Source organism: Heterodontus francisci, chromosome 36 (assembly GCF_036365525.1).
Source record: "Heterodontus francisci isolate sHetFra1 chromosome 36, sHetFra1.hap1, whole genome shotgun sequence".
Lineage (NCBI taxonomy): Eukaryota > Metazoa > Chordata > Chondrichthyes > Heterodontiformes > Heterodontidae > Heterodontus > Heterodontus francisci.
Window position 1 is genome coordinate 19,162,932 of NC_090406.1, and position 26,717 is coordinate 19,189,648.

A 26,717-nucleotide genomic window follows, 5' to 3' on the forward strand; every position below is an offset into this window, starting at 1 on the left:
CGGGCCAATATGTATCTTCAGTTACAGTATTTCTCATTCTTTTAATCAATTTATTCCCCAATGCCTTAGACAAAGCAGGCAGCCCGACATCAAAAATCATTGGGAATGCCTCCATCAACAGAAATTTTTATCTTGCACTATTTAATACTTGATAGGATCAGGAGAAAGCTATCGAGTCACTTGAGCCTGCTCTGCCAATCAATCAGATCACTGTTTATCTGTATGTCAACTCCATTTGCCCACCTTTGATCCACATCTCTTACCTAATAAAATCTATCCGTCTCAGTTTTGAAATTTCAATCAACTGAACATCCACAGCCTTTTTTGGGGGACTGAGGTCCCAAATTTCCACTATCCTTTGTGTGAAAAAGTGCTTGCTGATTTCACCATTTACTTGTCACACTCCTTTTCAAGATGCATACTCCACTCAGTGATAAAACATCGTAGCCTTGTTTGGCTCCAGAGCAATGAATAGTTCTTGTTTTCTTCCCTGCAATTCCCCTCCATTAGGATTCAAGGTGAATATCTTTCAAAGCCAAGACTGTATTAAAAACTGGGTGATAAAATTGTAATTTCCACCCCTACAACTGATTCACTCATTATCAACTCATACTATTGCGAATGCAGCAAAAATAGAATTTATCCATCATTTCATATAACTATTTGTTGGAAACTACTATTCCTTTAACAGAGTGTGTCCTGCTTTAATGAATACGAAACATCCTGAACATCTATAAGCACTGTGAAAAATTATAAAATCACACTAACATAGCCCAAGCACAAAATGCAAGATGAAACATCTTCAAATGTCACTGCCACAAATTCTGCACACTGTTTTAGTTGCTGGTTAATATGATTTGTACTAGCTACAGGTTCAAACACTAAACAATTTCAGAGGACTGCAGCTTTCATATTCTTTTCAATCCTGGGTGCTGAATGGAAGCAGCACTAACTTTTAAATCCAGTGTCATTAATATCTCATTATCAACACTTAAAAGTCAGTCCAAAACTAAGAAAAAGTCTGGGGTGGGCTTGCAGAGAATGAGGTGCACACCACTTCCTGTTTTCACAAGTTCATTCATCAGAAGAGTAGAAAGGGCAGGAAAGAAAACACTAGGGGTAGGATTTTATGGTCCTCTAGAAGGAAGGATTTTAGGCGCCGGGGGGGGGGGGGGCGGGGGGGGGGGGGGTGATGGGAGCGGGGAATCCGCATGGAGACATCCACCATGGAACCTGACACCATAAATGTTACTTCCCGATTCTGTTGGAGGCGGCCAAGTGCCATGGCAGCACTTGCGCCCTGACGCAACGGCATGATGACTTACATTTGTTAAACACCATTTGGCATACATTTGAATGTCATTCATTAGATCTTACTAGGCATTCTCAATCTTACGTTGGACATGGAGCAGTCACGTGCCTTCAGTTTTGCATCTTTAAAAAGCTGGCTCCACTGAGGCAACAGTCCCCTGTGCCTCAAGAGGGCAAGTAACTTTACCGGTGTTAGCTAGGGGAAGTGGATAAGTGGAAGGCTGGAAGAACCCTGCAAGCAGTTTGTCTGTGAAGTTGATTGGGGTGGGGGAGCGGGGGGGGGGGGGGGCGCGGGGATAGAGAAAGAGAACTCAGCTAGTGAATTGTTTATGGTGGGTGGGGGGGGGGGGGTGCGGTGGGTAGCCCAGCGGGGCTGCTTGCAGAGAACAAAAAGATGTTATAAACAACACAAAAGTGAAGCCTCAGCGAGATATTGATGAAAGCATACTAGTACAAATGGAGGGCTGGCATCTTTTAAAGACGACGGCAACACCTGCGCCAGCATCAGGTGACACCACAAATAGCGTTGCCATTGCTGCCCCCGGGGGCGGGGAAGATAGCCACTGCCATTTTTCTGGGATAATAAAATTCAATCCTAGGTATGGAAGCAGGATATCCAAGGTACAACGAAAACCTTATAGCAGCAGGTTCTTTTCTTTCTTTTGTAAAACTGGTGCTACAGCATGGCACTCGAAAGCCAAATGAAAACGGCGATTTCTCTCTGTCAACGTGAGGTCTGACATGCACAGAAACTCATTGGCTGGATTTTAACATCCCAATATAGGTCGTCAGGTCAGGGGTTAAAATTTTACAAATCTCAAACCTGACCCCAACCTGCCTACTTACGGTTTAAGGAAGGTGGGATAAGAGCAGGTAGCCAACCCACTGCTAGGTGGTGGGTTGGCATTTTAAATACTTTAATGAGACTGGCAGCCTCTGACAATCTGTTTTACAGGTTTAACTGTGGCTTACTGGGTCTCCCAAGTGCCTGCATCTCAAGGGAGGCAGAACAGCTCTAAGGAGAAGCTAAGCACTTTTACAGCACTCCTTATGGGCCAAGCTGAGCAGGCGTGATTCCCCTAGCCCCCCAATTAAGCTCCTCCGCCCCCCCTACCCCACTCCTCCTTTTGGTGATGTAAATTGAGGAAGAAATGTTGGCCAGGTCACTGAGAATTTCTTAGTTTCTGAATAATACCACAGGACGAGGGTGAAAATAAGTTTTGTTTTGACAGCCTGATAAAAAGGTCAATGATCTTGTTTTCAGGCACATTAAGACTTAAACAAAATCAGTTCTCATTTGCTGTTTACAGGAGGCCTAATCTAACAAACTTTGTTTGCTTTCTGGCTGAGTTTAGTGACATGGGCCTGAACTTTACTGGCACGCTGCATATCACGGCGGCTCACGCTGATCTTGGTGGCCCACCCACACGGAGTGGCTGTCGCTGAACACTCTCAATAATTCGTGCGGGGGATCTTTTAAATTAAGGGGCGGAGCGGCTGCCCCTGATGTATATGGGGCGGCCGCGCCATCCCTGGCAACGGCGTCCCCATGCAGGTGCCATTTTTAAAGGGCTTCAAGCCCTGACAGATTTAAATTTTTAAAGCCACCATCACCCTTTATATGAATAAAATCAGTTCATTACACAACAAAGCCCCTCTTCCACCCCTGCAATGATGAAATATATTAATTTCCCTCTCACCCCACCCAACCCCTTCCCACCATCCCCTCAGCCAATTGGATCAGTTTTCACCACTCCCTCTACTCCGCACACCCCCCCACCCGAGAATTTCACTGCTCCCCCCTTCCCACCAGTGTCACACCTCGGATGCCCGTGCAGACATCTGAAGGCGCTGGAGTTCCGGCCGGGAGCTGGAATATCAGTGGGGTATAGCTGTCAGGACCAGGTAAGTTTATTTACATGTTTTAAAATTAATTTTATTAAAATGAAGGCCCTGCCGCCGAGTGGTGGGGGGCCCGCACCGAGGTCTTGCTGCCTCTGGTAAAATGCCAGGGGTCGTGGCGGGCCTCTCCCGGAAGAATTTTCCAGGCCCTCCCGCCACAATCCCCATGCCGGAGGACTAGTAAAATTCAGCCCATGGCATTGCTGAGAACTTTAAACTACTGAAACATTGCTTCCTTTTTTATAAGTATGCTTGCAGCTCATTACAGAGACAACATTATCATGATTGATAGATTTAGTATTTATATTTAATACATTTTTATACAAAGCTAAAGCAATTCAACATAAAAATGACCAATTCAAAAATTACAGATCAATATAAACATTCTAGCAATGGTTTAAGACATTTATCCTTTTCTTCAAAAATGTTAATATAAATTTACTCAAAACAGAGTTCCTTTGCCAAGCACTCAACTCTTGGTGCATTGTGCCAAAATAGCTGTAACAGTGCACATTTTTAAACTCGAACGAAAACTACTTTTCCTTAAAGCAATGCATTTTGTAGAGCAAGAAACCACTATGGCTAACTTGAACTTCATAGCTGGACTTCAAATCTTTCCACAGAATATTCCTTGAAAACACAACAAAAGCAGTCAAATTTCTTAGGAAGGTTTTACATCATTATAACAACATACAATATAACTTAGCTATAAATGGAAATTTGTGTGGGAATTATGATAGGCCAAAGATCTGGTGTCACATAAATCATTTATATTTTAGTGTACAAATCATTCAAGTTGCCACTTTATTTTAAATGTTGTTCACTCACAAGTACTCCAACGAACACAATGTTCGAACATTTTTGAGACATACACAGCATGGTAGATTTAAAGGTTCACTCCACTTCTGCTTGTTGTTATTTTAATTCGCCTTTTCTGGTGGCCAATCACCCTTTAAGGCCAGACTTTGCTGCTCTATTCGTATCTGATTGCTAACGTGGGAGATAGCAACACAATGCTCCTCTGCTGATGCTGCATTTCGCCTGAGTTTGAGCAAGATTTGGGTCAGCCTGGGTGCTAACTTTTGGCTATGCTCCAACACTAACGAGCACAGGTTTTCTTGTGTTATCCATCCTACATTCTTTTATTATGAAGATTAAGCAATATTGTCCCTAGAAATTCAAAAAATATTACAAATTGAAAGTCTCCATAACAGTGGCACATGGTTCACTTGGTAGAAAGTTTTATTTGTACATAAAATTTCTAAGACTATTCAATCCTGGAAATCTGGTTCAGGTAAAATCATTCACAGCTTAGCAAGCATAAACTGATAATATATTTTATTAACAGCCACAATAGAATATTATTTAAAATACTGAACAATGTACCTTGTTTGCATTAGGTTAAAACGATGTATGTTATGCTCTGGGAAACATCGTCAGGTTAGATATGATACTCATTCGCAAACAGAAGAAAAATATCTACTGAGCGGCCTGTCAGCCTGCTGCTAGAAGTACCGATTCAGGAACTCAAATCTCAGAAGTTATTTTACAAGTTGTTAGATGTAATATACTTTGGCAAATAGAAATTTTATTTTGTGTACATTGTTTATTACAAAGATTTAAAGGCCGGCTACTAGGAGCAGAGTATTTAACCAAAATGAAAAAAGGTAACAATGAGTAAATATTCCACTTGTCGCCCTGATGTTGTGGATCAGCTGTTTGTTACAGAAACTGTCTGATTTTCATTTCCATTGAGAAAATAGGGCAGATCCTCTAGTGGGAAGCCCAGCTACAATGTCAGTTTTAATCAGAGATAGCAAATTAAAAATCCACCTCTTCAGTTGATATTCCAGTCAAATCAGACATTACGCTTAGTCTCCCCCTAGAGGAAGTGTTTTCCTAGCCTTGGTTGGACTTTATTTGCAATTTTCTGTAGAAGGGATGGTTTTGTTTAATACACATACAATACTCAACTCGACTAAACTTAGAAATGTTGAGTTCTTGGCTTCCCCTCCACTCCAACTAGAAAATATCCGATTCACCTCGTACAAAGTAAACATTCTGCCAGTGTATGCTTGGTCTGTCCTGATTTTTGAATAAGATGTTTAAGTCTCTTAAAGTTTGAGAAGGCTAGCAAAGGGAACAGTTTCATTTTAATCCTGGCTGGGTTCTCGGGAGCAGAGTGGAGGCAAGAAGAGAATTTTAACTATGTTTGTCTGGCTATCCACAGACTGAACTTTCCTGCGTTTAATACTGAGAAAAAGTCAAGAACTGCAAGGAAATTAGCAGATTCTAAGAAGCATGAATCAATACTTAAGCAGTTAGCTGAACTTTAACTTGAGCACGTTTTAAATCAGTTTCAATTTTTCTTAAACAAAAATGTCTATGCTCTCTCAGTAGCTAATGGATTTAAGATTTAAGAAACAAGTCCGGAGCCAACAAGTCCAGAGTCATATAGGTCAGGAAGGTCCCAGCTTCAGTCCCCAGCCTATGATTAACCCAGCTGGGGTGACAATAAAGTCCCTATAATTATCTTTTTTGCCCATAGATTAGGGGCAAGGAAAAAGAACAAAAAATGGTTACCTGCTGCTGATAATCACAGAATTGTTACAGCGCAGGAGGAGGCCATTCGGCCCATCGTGTCCGCACCGGCTCTCTGAAAGAGCAACTCCCTCAGTCCCATTCCCCTGCCTTCTCCCCGTAACCCTGCACATTCTTCCTTTTCATATAACTATAATCCAGAAACTTCTACTGCAAGTTAAGGTATGTGAATGTTAAGTAAGAACTGGATTGCGTTTGGCCATGAATCCCACCATGTTAAAATAGTCCATCAACAATCTAATATATGAATAAAGGCGACTTGACTTGGGAATTTAAGTTCCACTTAAAACCAGTAATTTTTAATTGAGTTAAGATATTGTTTGCAAGTCTCTATACCTTGGAACAAGTATATTTTGAACAGCAGTAAGTTTTGTGAAATGATGCAATCTGTAATTTATTATAGTAAAACATAGAGCATTTGGCTATCTGAAGTTCTACTTTAATTATATGCCTTCCTGTAACAATGGAAATTATCTTCCACAGAAAGAATCTTGGGACAGAATAACATGTTGGAAAGCTTTTATAATCATGGATCATTAAAACTTTACTCAAATGTAATCACTGTAGTAATTTAGGAGATATTTAGAATTTGTAATTAACTGGTATACATAAGATATTGGACTGAGGACAAGGAGCAGAATTCTAGGTATGTGCAAGGAAAATATCCACTTACATTTGCAGGTAATTCTTGAAACGAATAATTATCCCACAAGACACCAGAGAAGAAAGACTATTAAATAGAATAGCCAACCAGCCAATGTGGTTTACTAAATTCAAAGCAAAAGCAACCAACCTGCAGATATATCGAATACATTTTAGAGCCTATTTTCAAACAACTGGTCAATTTTTGGTTATATTTAAGAGGATCAGAGAAAAGAAAAACCATGATAAAATATCAAAACTCCAAGAAATTTAGTGCCACATTAGAGAAGAACCCAACTTTATAATGTATTTCACATCCAAGAAACTGAAAGTATGGTAGAACCATTACTGCAGCACAAATAACTTACAGCAACTACAAAGTTTCAAGACAGAAACTTCAAGCCAAACCCAAAACTGAGCACAAGATAACTTTTATAATATCCAAGCTTCAAGATCCATCAATTAACAAAGATCTAATATTGGGTTGCGACTCCTTAAATAAATCAACAAGTTACCCCTAGGACTTTTCCATTAACCTTGAGTGCACAAAGGAAAAATGTTATCATTTAGACTTTTCAGAAAATCTGTCTGTACAACAGAGTTCAGAAGTACTTGCAACACGCACTATTCAATCTTAATAAATGTGCAGCTGGTTGAGGGCTTCCCTCAATTCGCCAACCTTAATCACCACCACTCCCATGCAAAACAGAAGATTGAGAACAATCATTTCAGACAGCACATTCTTCATTTAATACCTGAAATTAAAGAATTTTGAAACAGGAACTCTACATCACTAGATCCAGGTGTACAAATGCCAACTATGTCATCAGGGAGCATCTAGTATTAATTTTCTTTGATCTTGAGATTTTCTGGAATAAGGATAGAGAATCTTATACTGAGCAATCCAGCTTACTCTTTTTTACAGCAACATTTCTGACAAGAGTGTTTACCTTCATTTCTGAAACTTTTACTGTTGATAATTCTCTGCAGAATTCCCAATTTGATGGCCACAAATTCATTCACTCAGCAGAGCCATGATTGTATGCAATTAATTGTGAATGTATCACTATATAAAATACTTTGGGATTAAATTATGACAATTCTAGATTTGTATTGCTAAATTTGATGGTGGATATATTGCATAAATACCTTAATATTCATGTGAACGATCTCTGAATGACCAAAAACCTTGATATGGTGCAAAATTAACTTTATTAGAACAGATTTATTTGTAACCACAATGTTGGACCTATGTGACTTAGACATCAATTTTCATCTCACTTTGTAAGGCATCGGTTTAATATATTTTCTACGGTAGACTATCCCACCAACTTTTTCAGCCTCGTCTGCCGCTTGTTTGCTCACTAATCAAATATGATCTCCAAGCCAAAGCTAAAAGTCTATAGAGGAACTGAGCTTGCCAAACAAACAATTATGGACTTAGTTGTGTCAGGGCCAAAGAGAATACTTGAGGTGCCCAATCAGATCTATACTTGTCTGTAGGTTTCATTTGCTACTTGCTCTTAAATTGCCAATTAAACAAACATGAAAAAAGAGCATCAGAAGACGGATCACTTTTTGATAAAGACAACAAAGAAAGCAAATTAAAGCTTCCCTGTAGAACTCAAGATCCATTTATCATAACCCCATGGGTCATTCATTTGAAGAAGTACCCAATAGCTCATCAAATTTGCCACAAGAGATCAGCTTCTTCATGAGGCTGAACTCAGTTGAAGGCTTCAGGGATTTTAGTGATATTGCTCCAGCGCCAAGTGCAAATTCTCTTTTTCAGTTTCTGAAACACAAGACTGGAATCGTCACTTGCTAAGTGAATTGGATTGAAGTTGAAAGTGCAACTACAAAATGGGCTATGTGATTAGAGTGTTAGCGCAGCTCATCAACTCTATTCAATAGGATGCTAAGGCTATAAAAGCTCAAACTGAAAAATTGACCTTCTATCATGGATAACTCAAAGAAAAATTATATGAAGTTCTATAAGCGAGTACAGAGAAAGCCAGAATTAGATCTGAAATGCTTTTAACAGAAGCATTAATAAATTTAAAATGTCTGTTAAAAAGCATAGATAGATTTCGTACTCGCATATTAAGCATTCACACAGACGAAGTGCTAGTTTAACGTCACATAAGTAGCATAAAACAAAAACCTATACAACTTCAGAAAATTCCTTGCCATATTGCTGGCCAAAGTGTAAACTGCAAACTATCTTAACCAATAAATCATACCAAGGTACAAAAGCAAAATACTGCAGATTCTGGAAACCTGAAATGAAAACAGAAAATGCTGGAAACGTTCAGCCAGTCTGGCGGCATTTGTGGAGAGAAAAAGTGTTAACATTTCAGGTTGATGGCCTTTCATCAGGTCATCGACCTGAAAAGTTATGTTGTACCAAGCCACTATTTTCTGTGACATTATGTATTGTTTAATTTGGAGCATGAAAAACAGCTGAGAGATTAACTCATACCTGGTACTGTAAAATCCTGAGTATAAATTATTTCATCTTCATTGAACAGATCTTCATCTTCTTCATCATTATAACCATGCAAGTCTTCCAGGTAAGGCACCACTGTCATACTTCTCCATTTGTCCTTGGTCTCTGGGCTTGGAGGAATAGGAACAAGGTTTTCTGCCTGAGGATGTTTTTTCCGAAACCAACTACATTTCAGGAAGAAAAGAATGTTTCATTAGCTAACTGGGTGATATTAAGCTTTGGGGACTTTTTTCTCCCCAATACAACAATTTAAAATTTCTGAAAAAGGGAGTGTAATTCACTTAACATTAAGGATAGACACAATTTTTATTATACAACTGGAAAGTTGGTTATCTGCATACCAGCACGTCCCAAAAACAAAATTACATTTTCAAAAATTTATGTTCAAATAGAAAATTGTACACTAAACTTCCATAATGATAAATAATCCCTTATGGTAAATAAAATCTTTTTTTGGGGGGGCGGGGAAGAGGGGCAGGCATGAATTTACAATCTGACCATTGGGGCAGCCAATCACATTAAAGGATTTTCACAACCACCCAAACAGGAAACAAAAAGCACAGAAATAAAAGGACTTTTAATTTTTTCTTTTACATAGTGCAAATTAAAGATTGGGGCATACACATGGGGTGAAGTAAGAAGCTGAAATGTTCTGAAAAAAATGTTTTAAAAGTTATTTTAAAAATATAGATTTTTTTTTTAAGCTATCATTTAAGAGCACACCTCGATTACAAAATTATTTTTTCCAGGGCAAATTCTGTTGTTCAAATTTTATCACAGTCATTAATAATCCAATTACTCATGACTGAACAAGGTGTAACTTTTTAATAGGGTTTCTAAAAGTGACGTGGGAGCGCAAAAGTTGAAGTTCTCACCAATTTCAATGATTGCCAGCTCGGGGGGAGCAGCACAGCACAGCCTGGTCAGAGCCCCGAGGTGACAGACTGCAACCTCAGCATTTCCGTGCTAATCTGTGCATGTCCCATATCCTGAAGTTGCAGCCAGTTTCGAGTTAATGATGGCAAATGCTGACAGCTCACCTTCAACCCAACTGCCAAAAAATCTGGCCCACAGTATATTTGGAAATTCATACAATACTAACTCATGATTACATAGTTGCATTGTGTACTGCCCAGACAGTACTACCTATAATCCACTATGTACAATTTAATATTTGAGAATTAGAAAGCAAATTGTGAACCTGGACACATTGTGCTCTCAAACTGCACAAAAGGGAGCTAGGAGGAAAATTCTTTTAAAAGGTGCACACTTGTGGAATAAATTATTGTCGTGAATAATGCAAAAACCAAGCAATAAGCGCACACCAGACATTTAAGCAAGTTTAGATTCACTGTTCTTTCACAATTAGCATTTCAAACATTTTATTTTTTTTTGGCAGAGGCAAATTTCCCTGGAGGGTAAATTATAGTGCTATTAAAGTCTCTTTGATTCATAATGCCAAAATTAATTTGACATCCTGTGCAAGATACCTTCATTTTTTAGTCTCGCACTAATCCTTCATCAATTAATTGGGCTGACATCCTTCAAACAGGAAGTCACTGCTTTTAAAAGTCTTCTCTTAATGAGGGACCTGTGCAAAACAGCTGGTTTTTGATGTACTGTAAGCACAGTAATTAATATTAGATATTTATTTTTCAAGCAACCGCACCAGCTATTCTATACAAGTGCATCTTTGGGAATGGTTAGGTAAACAACACATTATCCCAAGCATTTTAGCACAAGCTAAAAAGTTACATTAAAAAAAGCTCGAGTGCAGCTGCATAGTAAACTTACAAATTATATTTATGATCTTCGATTCTGACTCTTCCAGGAGCCACAAGGCACTATTCATGAAGAATTAAGTATTGGTAATACCATATCATCCAGAATATTTCCAATGCTTTGTGAAATTGTTCTGTATGTGTATATATATATATTTTAGAATTTAGAACATTACAGCGCAGTACAGGCCCTTCGGCCCTCGATGTTGCACCGACCATCTGACCTACACCATTCCATTTTCATCCATATGTCTATCCAATGACCACTTAAATGCCCTTAAAGTTGGCGAGTCTACTACTGTTGCAGGCAGGGCGTTCCACGCCCCTACTACTCTCTGCGTAAAGAAACTACCTCTGACATCTGTCCTATATCTTTCACCCCTCAACTTAAAGCTATGTCCCCTCGTGTTTGCCATCACCACCCGAGGAAAAAGGCTCTCACTATCCACCCCATCTAACCCTCTGATTATCTTATATGTCTCTATTAAGTCACCTCTCCTCCTCCTTCTCTCCAACGAAAACAACCTCAAGTCCCTCAGCCTTTCCTCGTAAGACCTTCCCTCCATACCAGGCCTAGTAAATCTCCTCTGCACCCTTTCCAAAGCTTCCACATCCTTCCTATAATGCGGTGACCAGAACTGCACGCAATACTCAAGGTGCGGCCTCACCAGAGTTTTGTACAGCTGCATCATGACCTCGTGGCTCCGAAACTCGATCCCCCTACTAATAAAAGCTAACACACCATATGCCTTCTTAACAGCCCTATTAACCTGGGTAGCAACTTTCAGGGATTTATGTACCTGGACACCAAGATCTCTCTGCTCATCTACACTACCAAGAATCTTCCCATTAGCCCAGTACTCTGCATTGCTGTTACTCCTTCCAAAGTGAATCACCTCACACTCCTCCGCATTAAACTCCATTTGCCATCTCTCAGCCCAGCTCTGCAGCCTATCTATGTCCCTCTGTACCCTACAACACCCTTCGACACTATCCACAACTCCACCGACCTTCGTGTCATCCGCAAATTTACTAACCCACCCTTCTACACCCTCTTCCAGGTCATTTATAAAAATGACAAACAGCAGTGGCCCCAAAACAGAACCTTGCGGTACACCACTAGTAACTAAACTCCAGGATGAACATTTGCCATCAACCATCACCCCCTGTCTTCTTTCAGCTAGCCAATTTCTGATCCAAAGCTCTAAATCACCTTCAACCCCACACTTCCGTATTTTCTGCAATAGCCTACCGTGGGGAACCTTATCAAACGCCTTACTGAAATCCATATACACCACATCCACGGCTTTACCCTCATCCACCTGTTTGGTCACCTTCTCGAAAAACTCAATAAGGTTTGTGAGGCACGACCTACCTTTCACAAAACCGTGCTGACTATCACAAATGAACTTATTCTTTTCAAGATGCTTATAAATCCTATCTCTTATAACCTTTTCCAACATTTTACCCACAACCGAAGTAAGGCTCACAGGTCTATAATTACCAGGGCTGTCTCTACTCCCCTTCTTGAACAAGGGGACAACATTTGCTATCCTCCAGTCTTCCGGCACTACTCCTGTCGACAATGACGACATAAAGATCAACAACAACGGCTCTGCAATCTCCTCCCTGGCTTCCCAGAGAATCCTAGGATAAATCCCATCTGGCCCAGGGGACTTATCTATTTTCACTCTTTCCAAAATTGCTAACACCTCCTCCTTGTGAATCTCAATCCCATCTAGCCTAGTAGGCTGTATCTCAGTAATCTCCTCGGCAACATTTTCTTTCTCTACTGTATATATACTCTACTATATATATACACATATATATATATATATATATATATATTATATACACAGCTTACAATGATATTTTTTGAACAAAGCTAAATCCCATTATGAAAGCAGACTGCCCAAATCTTCCAATGAATCAGAGCTCACTGCCATCATTCTGTTTTTCATTATCTTACTTGCGTACATATTCCCTCACACAAACATAATACAGAGCCTAACCATGTAAAGCTTTGTTTTAAAGGGTGTCACATTGTTAGCATTGCAAACTTTCTTCTTCTGATTTTCTTGGTGGAGAGGGTGTCGGAAGACAATGGGCTGAATTTTATGAGTGCGCCATAGCTTGCGGCGGCGCACTCTAAGAACGGTGTGCATCCAGTGCAGATGCGCCGTCCCTGAGCCCCCGCGATATTATGTGCGGGGGCTCATTTAAATACCGGGGTGGAGCAGCCACCGCCGATGATGTAGAGGGGGCGGCCTCCTCGTCCCTGGCGCCACTGCACAGGCGCCATTTTTAAAGGGCTTTAAGCTCTTATAAATAAGTTTAATGTTTAAAAAGGTACATATCAACGCTTTTTAATACAAATAAGTGACGGAGGCCCTTCCCCAACCCCCACAAAGGTCATTTCAGGCAATGAAATGATCAATTGATTTATCTAATACCTAAACTTTCCTCCTCAACCTTCAATGTTTTGCCCTTCAACCCCTTCCCACCACATCGAATAAAAATTGATTTCCCCGCTCCTCCACCCCTCCCACCCTTAGCATTTTATTACTCCCCCCTCCCCATCAGGTTCTCGTCCGGAACTCCATATGGAATTCCGAAGGCACGCGGAGCACGAACAGCGGGCGTAATATCGGAGTGGGACAGCTGCCACCTGCAGGTAACTTTATTTAAAATGTTTATTTACATGTGCTGATGAAGGGTCCGCCGCCAGGTGACCGGGGGGGGGGGGGGGGGGGGGGGGGGAAAGAGGAGTATGGGGCCGCACAGAGGTCCCAGTGGCGCTGGTAATATGTGGCAGGCCCTTCTTGATGTTGCGTGTCGAGGCGAGCATCTTCCCGCAGTGTTTTACCGGCCCCCACGCCATGAACTGTGACGTCGAGGGGCCGGTAAAATTCAGCCCAATAGCTATCAACAATCAAGCACCTTACACTACCATGTGTCACCCACTGATACAATGGCAACCATCAGCACATTTTAGTGCACTACTAGAGTAGAGGGGGAAAAATCAGTTCCTCCTAAGAAGTGCCCACTCACTACATCGCTTGTGGGAAAAGGAAGTAAAATGCATGCACTCAAACAGATGGGGGTGATAACAAGAGGGGGATAAAGGAGAATTAGTTTCCTTTCCTTCCCAGAGTGTAGAAAAGCATTTCCCATAGGAGACATGTGGTAAATCTATATCATTTAAAATATTGCTAAGTATAGGTCACAGAAGGAAAATCCTTTTAAGGAACTTCCCCCACCCCATCATGACCAGATACTGCATTCTAACCCTTCAACCCCTTTTGTCAGAAATTGGCTTTAAGTTCTTGAAGCACTTGTCATAATCACAGAATTGTTACAGCACAGGAGGCCATTCAGCCCATTGTGTCTACACTGGCTCTCCAAATGAGCAATTCACTCAGTTCCATTCCCCTGCCTTCTCCCCATAACCTTGCACATTCTTCCTTTTCAGATAACAGTTTAATTCCCTGTTGAATGCCTAAATTGAACCTGCCTCCACCACACTCTCAGGCAGTGCATTCCAGCTCCTAACCACTCGCTGCGCAAGAAGCTTTTCCTCATGTCACTTTTGCCAATCACTTTAAATCTCTGCCCTCTCATTCCTTTCATGAGTAGGAACAGTTTGTCCCTATCCACTCTGTCTGGACCCTTCATGATCTGAATACTTCTGTCAAATCTCCTCTCAGCCTTCTCTTCTACAAGGAAAACAGTCCCAACTTCTCCAATCTGTCTTCATAACTGTAGTTCCTCAGCCCTGGAACCATTCTCATGAATCTTTTTTGTACTCTCTCCAATGCCTTCACTTCTTCCCTAAAGTGCCGCGCCCAGAACTGGAAGCAATACTCCAGTTGAGGCTGAAATAGTGTCTTATATAAGTTCACCATAACCTCCTTGCACTTGTACTCGATGACCCATTAATAAATCCCAGAATACTGTATGGTTTATTAACCACTCTCAACCTGTCCTGCCAGCTTCAGTGACTTATGCACATAGACACCCAGGGCCCTCTGCTCTTGCACCCCCTTTAGAGTTGTACCCTATATATTATCGCTCCATGTTCTTCCTAGCAAAATGAATCACCTCACATTTCTCAGCACTGAACGACATCTGACACCTGCCGCCCATTCCACCAACTTGTCTATGTCCCTTTAAAGTTCTACACTATCCTCCTCACAGTTCACAATTGTTTCAAGTTTCACATCATCCGTGAATTTTGAAATTGTGCCCTGTACACCAAGGTCTAGGTCATTAAGATACATCAGGAAGAGCAAGGGTCCCAACACTGACCCCTGCGGAACTCCAATACAAATCTTCCTCCAGCCCAAAACATCCATTAACCATTACTCGCTGCTTCCTGTCACTCAGCCTGTTTCGTATCCATGTTGCTACCGTCCCTTTTATTCCAGGAGCTATAATTTTGCTCATAAATCTGTCAATGGTTCGTTGACAATGGAGAAAAAATAATGCGTGTTCAATGTGGGACATAAGGAAGGTACAAAGAAAGTAACAGTAGTGAGCAACAAGGTAGGTAATGGATATGCGAAGCAGACAGGTGGGACCAGCGAGAGTTAACAGGAGAAAAATGAGGAAAGAGGGAGAAAACAGGGCAGTTAAGAGAAAGGAACTAGTGCTTGGGAGACAATGAAGGGATATGGTTTCCCTTTCTCTCCCATAAAATTTTTAAAAAGCAAAGCACTTCCCAAACTCAGTCTCTATTATTTAAATAGGGAAGTGGAGATTTTCCAGCTTAGGGTGGGAAAGCTCTTTAGGAAATCCCACTCCCACATTAGGAAAAACCACATGCTCCTTGTGTCCAGGAACCACCTTCAAAAGCAGCATATAAAAGCTTTTAAAAATGCCTGAACAACTTTAAACAGTGTTATAGCCAGGTGAGGAGGGGGTCACAGGCTCCCCTCTTGCCCTTCCTCTTATTTGGCTGCTACAGGGTTTATTCCTTTTTAAACAGTGGTTGTGCTTACCACCTCAGTGAGTGAACCTACCTTTTACCTTTAATGTGATCATGAAAGAACCAATCTGACAGGTTTTCTTGAGTTTAAACAAGAAACAGGTGAGTTTATTAGACTTAACAATCCAAACCCGATCTAAAAAAAAAATACGCTACACATTCGGGAACACATTCACACAAGAATCTCACACACCAATAGATTAGAGTGAAAAGTAGATTTTGTAGTTGGATTAGAGTCCAGAATAAATGGAAATTAAATACACAGTCTGTGAGATTGGATGATTCGGTGGACTTCTGGATGAAGTTGTATTCCTGAAGTCTTTGGCTGGTCAAAGTGCACTTTGTGGCTGACATGCTTGGCTCAGGGCTTTCTTGGAGGCAGACTTGTAGGTGTCTCCCTTCCCCTGGTTGCTGTCTGTAGCAATCTGTAGGCTTGGAGGGCCCATAGTCATAGACGGTTTTCAAACTTGTGGTGTTATCTGGAGGGATGGGGGGAGGGTGGGAGGCACACAGCCTTTCTGCTGCTGCACAGTCTGAGTTACCAGCTTGAGTCTTTGTTCAAGGCAACTCCCAGCTTTCACAGAGATGGACAGACAGTCACATGGCTGCCTCAGGGTATTAGAAGGTTCCAGAGAATGATATTCAAAGTTTGGAATTGGCTTCCAGGTCCCAGGATGCCAATATTTACATTTGGAGGGGTTTGCTCTTTCAAAACCAAGGTGTTAGGATTGCTTTGAATGCTGTGCTAATGAAGCAATCTTACATAATACAATCACTTAGAGCAAGCCATCATCCTTGGGTCCATGCTCCTCAGATCTGTCTCTCCGGTTGGAGGCCTTGGACTGTGAAAAGGTGTTTCAGATGCAAATTGCAGTGGCCATCTTAGCTACCAGTTTTTGTTTTAAAGTTAACTACAGGATTTTTTCCATTATAAGTTTAATGCAAGTTTCCAACCAATGAATTAATATTCCTTATTTGGCATATTGTTTTTTTCTTGACAATAGATTCCTGGACACAGCAGGAATGAGGCTTTGCTTTAACATGAACATCGAGATGGCAGCAGTAAAGGATGATGTGTGGCACATAGCAGGAGAAAACAGACGTAACAGCAGCACCAAGATGAGAAAAGGGCCGAAAATGTAGATTAGATGAATGAGAAGAGGCGCAAGGCCGAATTTCAGGTTGCTTCAGGCAGGAGGCAATATGCAGCACAGAACTACTTGGAGGTGGGAATTAAGCAGACTCAAAAGTAATAATATGGAAATATAGATGAAGTCTCAGTAGATAAGTGCATCACTTGCGTGAGGTGCGCACATATATAGGACTTTATTTTGTTTACTCTATCAATAAATAGAAATAGGTATTTCTATAAAGAATAACTTGAGATTAGATGCACATATCTTCAATATAAATTTTTAAAGGTTACATCCCGATCATGCAGCTATATTTATATATCTTCCAATATTAGAAAAATTACTAAAACAAAAAGCTAATCATGTTAACTAGTTTCATCTCAAAATTGACCAGTGCTATTTTATTTGTCTAAAAATTACAGTTCTTGAAATTAGAAGCATCTTTCAGTGCCTCATTAGCCCATTTGTATGTACTGCACAATGAAATGGCAGACCTGAATTCCAAGGGAGGCATCAATTGAAGACACAGCAATCCTAAGGAAGGAAGGAATATATGCAAGCGAATTCTACCCCAATGAACCCAGGAGTGAGCTGGGAAAATTACTGGGCAGAAAAAGGCATGTGGACCAGGATCAAACAGCAAAAACAACATATTACAAAACAGCTTTATGAAAAATGTAACTACATTAATTCTCATTTAAAGAACAAGGTTTTAAACCTACAGCTATACTACCATTACTTCACCCAGTTCATTAACAGGGAGTTCTATATCTAGCTTTTCAGATGACAAAGCTTGAAGGTCCATTAAATTGTGTAGTTGAGAAGTAGCAGTAAATGGACAAAACTGGCAGATGAAGTTCAAGGTGGGGAGGTGCAAGCTCATCCACTTTGGATCCAAGGAAGACAAACTGGAATATTTTCTTACTGGGGAGAGACTGCGAAAGAGCAGAAGTGTCCACGTACTTAAATCACTAAAAGCCATTGCACAGGTACAAAAAGCTTAATGGAATGCTGGCCTTTACCTCAAAGGATTTGGAACTCAGAAGTGAGCAAATGATATTTCAGCTTTTACAGAACCTTGGTTACACACCATCTGGAGTATTGTATTCAATTTTGGGCACCTCACCTCAGGAAATATACACTGGTCTTAGAGGGAGCACAGTACAGATGCACCTGAATGATACCAGTACTTAAAGGGTTAAATTAGGTCATGTGTCTCATCGTGTCAGCGTCAATCGAGAAAGAGCAATCCAGCCGAATGCCACTTTCCAGCTCTTGGTCCGTAGCCCTGTAGGTTACAGCACTGCAGGTACATAACAGATTGTTAAAGACTGGATGTTATTGAGTTTCAACAGTTGAGGGATGATATCACTGGAGTGTTTAAAAGAAAGGGATTTGATATGTTAGATACAGAGAAACTATTTCTTCTTTTGGAGGAAATCCAGATCAAGGGTGATTCTTCTTTGGCCTCCTTGTCTCGGGAGACAATGGGTAAGCGCCTGCAGGTGGTCAGTGGTTTGTGGAGCAGCGCCTGGAATGGCTATAAAGGCCAATACTAGAGTGACAGACTCTTCCACAGGCGCTGCAGATAAAATTGGTTGTCAGGGCTGTTTCGCAGTTGGCTCTCCCCTTGAGCTTCTGTCTTTTTTCCTGCCAAACTGCTAAGTCTCTTCGACTCGCCACACTTTAGCCCTGCCTTTATGGCTGCCCGCCAGCTCTGGCGATCGCTGGCAACTGACTCCCACGACTTGTGATCAACATCACAGGACTTCATGTTGCGTTTGCAGACGTCTTTAAAGCGGAGACATGGAGACAAGGGTGATTAATCTTAAAATTATAGCCAGGCCAGTGAGAAATGAAATTACGAAGCATTTTACGAAGGATAGTGGAAATCTGGAACACTCACAAAACATTGTGATTGTGAGTCAATTGAAATTTTCAGCACTCAGGTTGACAGATTGTTAAGTAAAAGGTATCAAGGGATATGGAGCAAAAGCAGATTTAGGTACAGATTCAGCATGATCCAACAGAATGGAGGAACAAACCTGAGGGGGTGAATGGGCAACTCCTATTCCTAACTTCCCATATTAGTAATTAGTGGGAAAACTGGAAGCTAAGTGTTTTTCGTTTTTCTTTCCGTTCCTCTGAATTGCCTTTTCTTGTTCTATTTTTCTCATTCAGTTTAATCCTGATGTTCAAATTCCAATAAATTACCCTGTTAGAAACACAACTAAAGCAAATTGACAATAATTCCTGTTGCTTTAAAATCCATGCTTCCTATAAGCCTTTTTGAAAAACCACCCACACGATGTGGAGGTGTGCGTCAAAATACAGCACTCATTCCAGCAAAAATTCTAAAGGTTATTCGGGCCATCTCACCGAGCAGCACTGTTGACAGCGCAGTGCAAGCAACCCCCTACTCAGATGTGCCACCTGCTAAACAAGGTTGGCTGTGAAATTGCTCAACAAATTAAGTGAATAGCTTCTATCATCTCATTTATAATTCAGTCACTGTCAGCCAGTTTTCATTTCATCCAAGCCCTCTCCAGCAACTAATTGTTGCTCCTGAAACCCAATTAACTGATATGCAACGCAGTGGGAAAACCTTCTTAAATCCACAGGAGATAACAAAAATACCTTTTATTCTAAAAGGGCAATAGCCTAGGATTCGCATAACAGAAGTTCATATTTCTTAGCCGAGAGCGCCTGGTGCTTAAAATGTTGTAACTTTTCCTTTTGAGGGGTTGTTGCTAATTTTAGCTTGTTAATAACATTAGCTCAGAAAGGACTTGTGTTTTAATCTGCAATTAGAAAAAAAACTACAAAAAATCCACTGAAATAGCATTTTCAGCCATAATTTTTAAAATATCAAAACTTATATTAATAAAAACAAATTAAAAAAATTCTTGGGGGAAACGAGAGGAAAAACATTAGGTTCTTGATGTATGATACCCAAAAGACTCTGAGCTAAAGCATACTGACAGTTACTGAAAACAAAATTTGTACAGGATATAGTATTCAGATTTTGCTCTTAAACTTTAAAAAAACACTTATGGTTTGCTCATGTTCTACTTGTTGGTTGTTTGAAACCATCACTATTTAGGAACCAAAATAGTAAACATACAATTAAGTTTATCATCACAGACACACTACAAAAACTTAGGTATCAGAGCCAATGAGGATAAAGTCAAGATCATATGGAGCCAAGACTCAGCCACAAGAGTAAGGACAGAAAAGTGTCAAAAATTAACCAATGGGGAAAGGGTAGGGAATTGTGATTAGAACAATTAACCTCCAGTTTACTAGAACAGAAGTAGCTCAATAGGCCAAATGGTCTCCTTCTGTGAAACGATAGCTCAGCATGGAATCACTGTCTTCATGAAGGGTATTGTTGAGTAAAGAGGTGAGAAAATAATTTTTAGAATAGAGAATTACCACCAGGGATCTCACTAAGCATGCACACAGGCACTTTTCCACCAAAACTTCTAGATGTCTCTTAAATATATCAAAGAGTCTCTGTTATTGGTATGAGAAACCAAGTTTTTACTAATTCATCTTAGTATTCAACTACTTTCCTGATGCGAAGAAACTTACTTGTGCTGTCTGATCTGTTGTATTGAAAATCTTTTCACAGGATCATATTCAAGCATTCCTGCAAGGCAGATAAAAGATTAATGTAAAAAAAAAAGAGACAATGTCACATACTACACGACGAGTAAAATTAACGATTTAGACTTCTCGAATTACTGGCCCAGAATTTACTGGAGACTTGTGCCTTCCACATTTGAGAGTTTGTGTTACAGAACAAAAGAAAGAGGAAATTATTGGTTCAAGTAACTTGCACTACACCATATTTCCTGGGACTTCTGCATTGTTCTGCTGCTACCCGCACAAAAACAATGAAAAACTTAGCTCTGTCACCATAATCAATGGCGATCGCATTTCCTGAATTAATGCTACTTTTATCACCACCGTCACTTAGACTGTAAAATAATAGCACTGGTGGGCCCTGATTAGTACCTGATTTATGGATTTAAAGGACCCATCAGCAGTTCAATTTACTATTTTTCTATGGAATTTCCTGCAGGAAATGACTTCAGCTACCAATTCAGATTTATAGGGATCTTATTACCTTGGTAAATTAATCACTTTTATTATGTGATATGGTTTATTTAATGCATTTAAAATGCAGCTTGTGGAGGTAACATTTCAAGTCATGCAAAGGTTTGTTTGTGGAACTAAAGGGATCAATTGATTGAAATAGTAGGTCCTGTTAATAGTTACTCCTTTTTCCCCACTGAACCAGATAAAAAGGCCATTCTGAGCCATTGTAATACACCCTTCATTGTCCATTGTTATAAATCTATCAGCTACATATTTTGCAAAACGGCCAGGGAAAAGGGTAATTAAAAGCCAAAACGTAGTGATGCCTTTGCACATTTGGTCACATTCTTTATGAAAGAACATAACTGATAAAGTAAAACTGCTTAATATAGATAAGATCATTGAAGAATAAAGGCGTACGAAATAGTTATAACAAATAGAGCTCTCGGAGGACAGATATAAAATAATGAATTTTATATCACCAATCCTTAAACTCGTGCTGTTTTGAAGCTTAACTAATCCTTTTACATATTTAGTTAGAATCATAAAAGTAGTACCGTTTGCTAAAGTCCTGGAAGTTCCTCAGTTTCATGTAAATCTTAGTAGGAAACAGACAAAATGAGTAGAAAAGGTCCCACCTACTAAACATCCTCAACTCTTTCAGGGTGATGTGGATGAACTAAATCTTTAGAGGAAGCTACATAAGTACATGAGGGAGAAAGGAACAGAAGGATATGAAGTGTGTTGAAATAATGTAGAAGGAGGCGACTCTGAAGCATAAACACCAAATGAGCAAATGTCCTGTTTCTGCACTGTAATTCCACATAGTTCATCAAATCGTGGAACTATTTATAAACTTATCTGGGTATTGGCTGTGCCGCTTCTGAATCACTGATGTAGAGTAAGTTCGCAAAGTCGAGATCGGAAAAATTCACATCATATCACCGATCTCAATTTGCATGAAATTATGGGCCTTTTTTTCCTTGCAAGTAAACAAACAAACAACGTCCCCACATTCTATGAACTAAACCCTTCTGCATGGAATAATCTGGGTGAATAATAAACTCAATTATAGTTGATAGAGGATTTCCACTGCACATTCCTATTCCTTCAGGGGACCATTAAATCACTCATGTAAAATACTTTCATAAGCCCCAAACAGATTTATATTTAGTAAATAGAGTAATTTACAGAAGTAGTAGTAGCCTCTTGTCATAAAGTTCAGACAATAGGGTTATGGGGAAAGAGCAGGGGAGTGGGACTAATTCAATAATAGCCCTTTCAAAGAGCTGGCACAGGCACCATGGACCAAATTGCCTGCTTCTGTGCTGCATGATTCTGTAACACAGCAGCTAATAAAAGGCTAAACATACAAACTGGTCAGTTGAGTTCCTTTGGAGTGCCTTTCTTAGCAGATTTTTAATCAATACAGAAATATTTCTCAGTTGGGAATAACTACAAGATTAGTACCAATTAATTTTTCTCTGAATTATAAAGGAATCTCACCCAAGGAGTTGTGTTTTTATCTCTGCACTAAAGGCTGGCTCGGGTCTGCAAATGAAACCCGACCCAAGCCCGAAAGAACCACATCCAACCCGAGCCCGACCCGGCCACAGTCCTTTCATTTTTTCCTGCGCCCGACCTGACCTGACCATCTGTTAACCTAGCTTCCTTTTTTCACTTTACTGCTTATCTGCACAAGCTTAAAATAACTGTAACTAAATAACTTTTCAAGTCCAAAAAGTACATTAACATTGGAGCCACGTACCGGAGGCAGTGATAGAGTGCCCCCGACCCAGCCTGACCCAGAATGCCGCACCTGGAAGAGCGACCCGACCTTGACACAGGTCGTCGAGTCCCGTCGGGTGCGGGGCAGGTAGCCATGCTCTACTCTCCACCTGTTGCAGCTCAATCAAAACCAAAATAACTAGTATATCGAGCAACTGACCTATGTACTCCTACAACCCTTTGACCTCTCAAAGGCAAGACTGTATTTCAATCTGTGACACTGAGGCAGCTGAACAATGAACAAACAACACAATACATATCAGCAAAGCCTTTGACAAGGTCCCACGTGAGACTCATCAAGAAAGCAAATGCACATGGGATACAGGGTAACTTGATAAGGTGGATTCAAAATTGGCTTAGCTGTAGAAGACAGAGTGATGACAGACGGCTGTTTTAGTGACTGGAAGCCAGTGTCCAGTGGCGTACCACAGGGATCTGTGCTGGGTCCCCTATTGTTCGTCATTTATATAAACGACATAGATGACTATGTGGGGGGTAGGATCAGTACGTTCGCGGATGACACAAAGATTGGCCGAGTGGTTAACAGTGAGGTGGAGTGTCTTAGGTTATAGGAAGATATAGACGGGATGGACAAATGGGCAGAAAAGTGGCAGACGGAATTTAACGCTGAAAAGTGTGAGGTGATACACTTTGGAAGGAGTAATGTGACACGCAAGTAGTCAATGAATGGCCTGAAACTGGGAAGTTCCGAGGAACAAAGGGACCTTGGCGTGTTTGTCCATAGATCTCTGAAGGGAGAAGGGCAGGTTAATAGGGTGGTAAAAAGGCATATGGAACACTTGCCTTTATCAATCGAGGCATAGATTACAAAAGCAGGGAGGTCATGTTGGAGTTGTACAGAACTTTGGTAAGGCCACAGCTGGAGTAGTGTGTACAATTCTGGTCACCACATTATAGGAAGGATGTGATTGCATTGGAGGGGGTGCAGAGGCGATTCACCAGGATGTTGCCTGGGATGGAACATTTAAGCTATGAAGAGAGGTTGGATAGGCTTGGGTTGTTTTCGCTGGAGCAGAGAAGACTGAGGGGTGACCTGATCGAGGTGTACAAGATTGAGGGGCATGGACAGGGTGCAGCTGTTCCCCTTAGTTGAAGGGTCAGTTACGAGGGGTCACAAGTTTAAGGTGAGGGGCAGGAGGTTTAAGGGGGATTTGAGGAAGAACTTTTTTACCCAGAGGGTGGTGACGGTCTGGAATGCCCTGCCTGGGAGGGTGGTAGATGCAGGTTGCCTCACATCCTTTAAAAAATACCTGGATGAGCACTTGGCACGTCAGAACATTCAAGGCTATGGGCCAAGTGCTGGCAAATGGGATTAGGTAGACAGGTCAGGTGTTTTAATGCATCGGTGCAGACTCGATGGGCCGAAGGGCCTCTTCTGCACTGTATTATTCTGTGATTCTGTGAAAAGACAAGCCAATAGCCTGACTAGCATCAATAGCGTCCGACAAGTGCCATCTATGCTAGAATTATCCCTCCATATGATTTTACTCAATATCCTGGTCATGTACGCAAATTGTTTATAGCAGAGACCTTCCAGGGAGTCTAGGACACAGGGGTGAGTTAAAGTGACGAACGGTAAATGTGCAGCAGCCAGAGGCTGTTTCCTTAAAAGGTATGATTAAAAAACATTCTACATGCAGCACTTACATATTGCGAGTATGATATATCATAATTTAGATGGGGGTCTGTGAACACTAATCCGTTTGAAAAGGGCTCCTTCAACCAAAAAAGATTTGGAACAACTGATCTACATTAGTAATCAGCTTGCTTCTTTCTGATATGCTATCTACAGAGTGAAAGAACCAATTTCCCTGCAAATGGTTGCAGTTATTATTTTGTGGGGATGTACACACTTTCATAGAACCATAAAAAAGTTACGGCACAGAAGGAGGCCATTCAGCCCATTGTGTCTGCGCCAGCTGAAATTCAATAAGCACATTTTGCTAAAACGTTCTGTTGTTTCTACATCAGACCTATATATTTTGTTGATACATCAAATATCACATTGCCATTTTTGTTCATTGCTTAATGCTTGCTCACTTTGTTGTAACATTGTACATTTGTGACAAGGTCAAAGATACTCCTTAAAGGATTCCTTACTTGCTTGGAAAGCCATCATGCACAACCCAAAATTCAAATCAGAACTGAGCATGTACATCACAATTTACACCTCATTATCTATAAATGCTTACACACCAACAAAACATGCACTTGCATAGCACAATTAGCAGTGCCAAATGTTCCAAGGTGCTTGAAAAAGAGTAAAATGAGAATAGGATTAGATCAGGTGGTTAATTGGATTACAAAAAAATGATGCAGACATTTTTTTTGAAACTGGACACCAAACAGGAGGAGCCTGTAAGGAAATTTATGAGAAATTGAAACTGAGAGATATGTGGCAAGATACTGAGTTTTGCAAAGGTAGCTACACAGAGTGTTGCAACATGACGACTGAAGGTTCTGTCACTGATGATGGAATGGAGTGGAGTGGAAGGAGGACTGGAGGGATGCACATTAAAGCAGAAATTAAAATGGGAATGCAAACTGGGATATGGAGCTAGAATAGATTGTGAAAGGATTGTCCTTTGAGGAAAGATTAAACAGATGGGCTTTTATTCTCTGGAGTTTAGAAGAATGAGAGGTGATCTCATTCAAACAAAGAAATTCTTACAGGGCTCGACAGGGTAGATACAGGATGTTCCCCCTGACTGGGGAGTCTAGAGCCAGGGGACACAGTCTCAGAATAAGGGGCAGGTCATTTAGGACTGAGATGAGGAGGAATTTCTTCACTCAGAGGGTGGTGAATCTTTGGAATTCTCTGCCCCAGAGGGCTGTGGAAGCTCAGTTGTTGAGTATGCTCAAGACTGAGATCAATCGATTTCTACATATTAAAAATATCAAAGGATATGGGATAGTGCAGGAAAACGGTGAAGTAGAAGATCAGCCATGATCTCACTGAATGGCAGAGTGGGCGCGAAGAGCTGAATGGCCTACTCCTGCATCTATTCCTTATGTTCTTACAAATAGGGTGGGCAACACGATGGAGGAATTTATAGATAAAGACAACAACTCGGATCTCAATGTGCCAAGAAACGAATTGAGGGCAGAATGAACAGCAGCAACAGGGCGTGAAAGGTGAGTGGGCAGGATGCAGGTCGCAGGATTCTGGATAAATTCAAGTTTTTGTAGGGTGGAGCTTGGGAACCCAGGAAGGACAACATTAGAGAAATCAAAATCCACACATTTTAGGATTATAGTCTAGCTCATTAGTGCAAGTCCTGGGGCTTTATACAATTTCAGAGTAGGAAGACATCATTGGGCTTATTCCATGGTCGAGCGTTTGCAGTGAGCACATGTTAGGAAATAAATGTTCAAGAAACCATCGGCTGTGCCTACACAATTCCTCAAGATAAGCTCGTTGGAAAAGGAACTGTTCCTCTTGTGCAATGCCACCTTTCTTCAAAGTCACTGATACTCTTGATGTGTTCAGCGTCCTTTTGCACATCTCCCAATTATAATTGTTCCACCACTGGTGTTCCACTTTCAGCTGCCAAGGCCCTAAGCTTTGGAATTCCCTTGCTAACCTTTTCCGCCTCTCTACTTCTCTTCCCTCCTTTAAGACACTCTTTAAAACCTACCTCTTTCACCAAGTCATCTGCCCCAATATCTCATGTAGTTCAGTGCCAAATTTTGTTTGATAGCGCTCCTGTGGGCATTTTACTGCGTTAAGGCGCTAAATGCAAGTTGTTGTTATGGTTTCCCCAAAATTTATTAAGCTGATTATACTCAGAGTGCAGAATGAGGAATACATTTAGGTGTTTTCTTTCGTGAAAAAAGCCCTTTATTCGCTGATAATCAATTTGCCCTGTTGCACGGCATTTTACGAAGGCTACATTATAATAAACACACACAAAAATACCAGAGCAAATATTTAAAAC

At 40.7% G+C, this 26,717-nt stretch overlaps 1 protein-coding gene across 4 annotated transcripts in view; it reads right to left on the minus strand.

The window, feature by feature from the left end:
- The window catches only part of stk11 (serine/threonine kinase 11), a 137,224-nt gene that overhangs the window by 54,893 nt on the left and 55,614 nt on the right, over positions 1-26,717 (minus strand). For 2 of the 4 annotated variants that reach the window (XM_068016257.1, XM_068016256.1), the window contains exons 7-8: positions 20,461-20,518; positions 8,939-9,129 (exon numbers count right to left, since the gene is read on the minus strand). In XM_068016257.1, coding sequence (XP_067872358.1) covers positions 8,939-9,129; positions 20,461-20,518 — 249 coding nt within the window. The other 2 variants (XM_068016259.1, XM_068016258.1) reach the window with 2 other exon arrangements.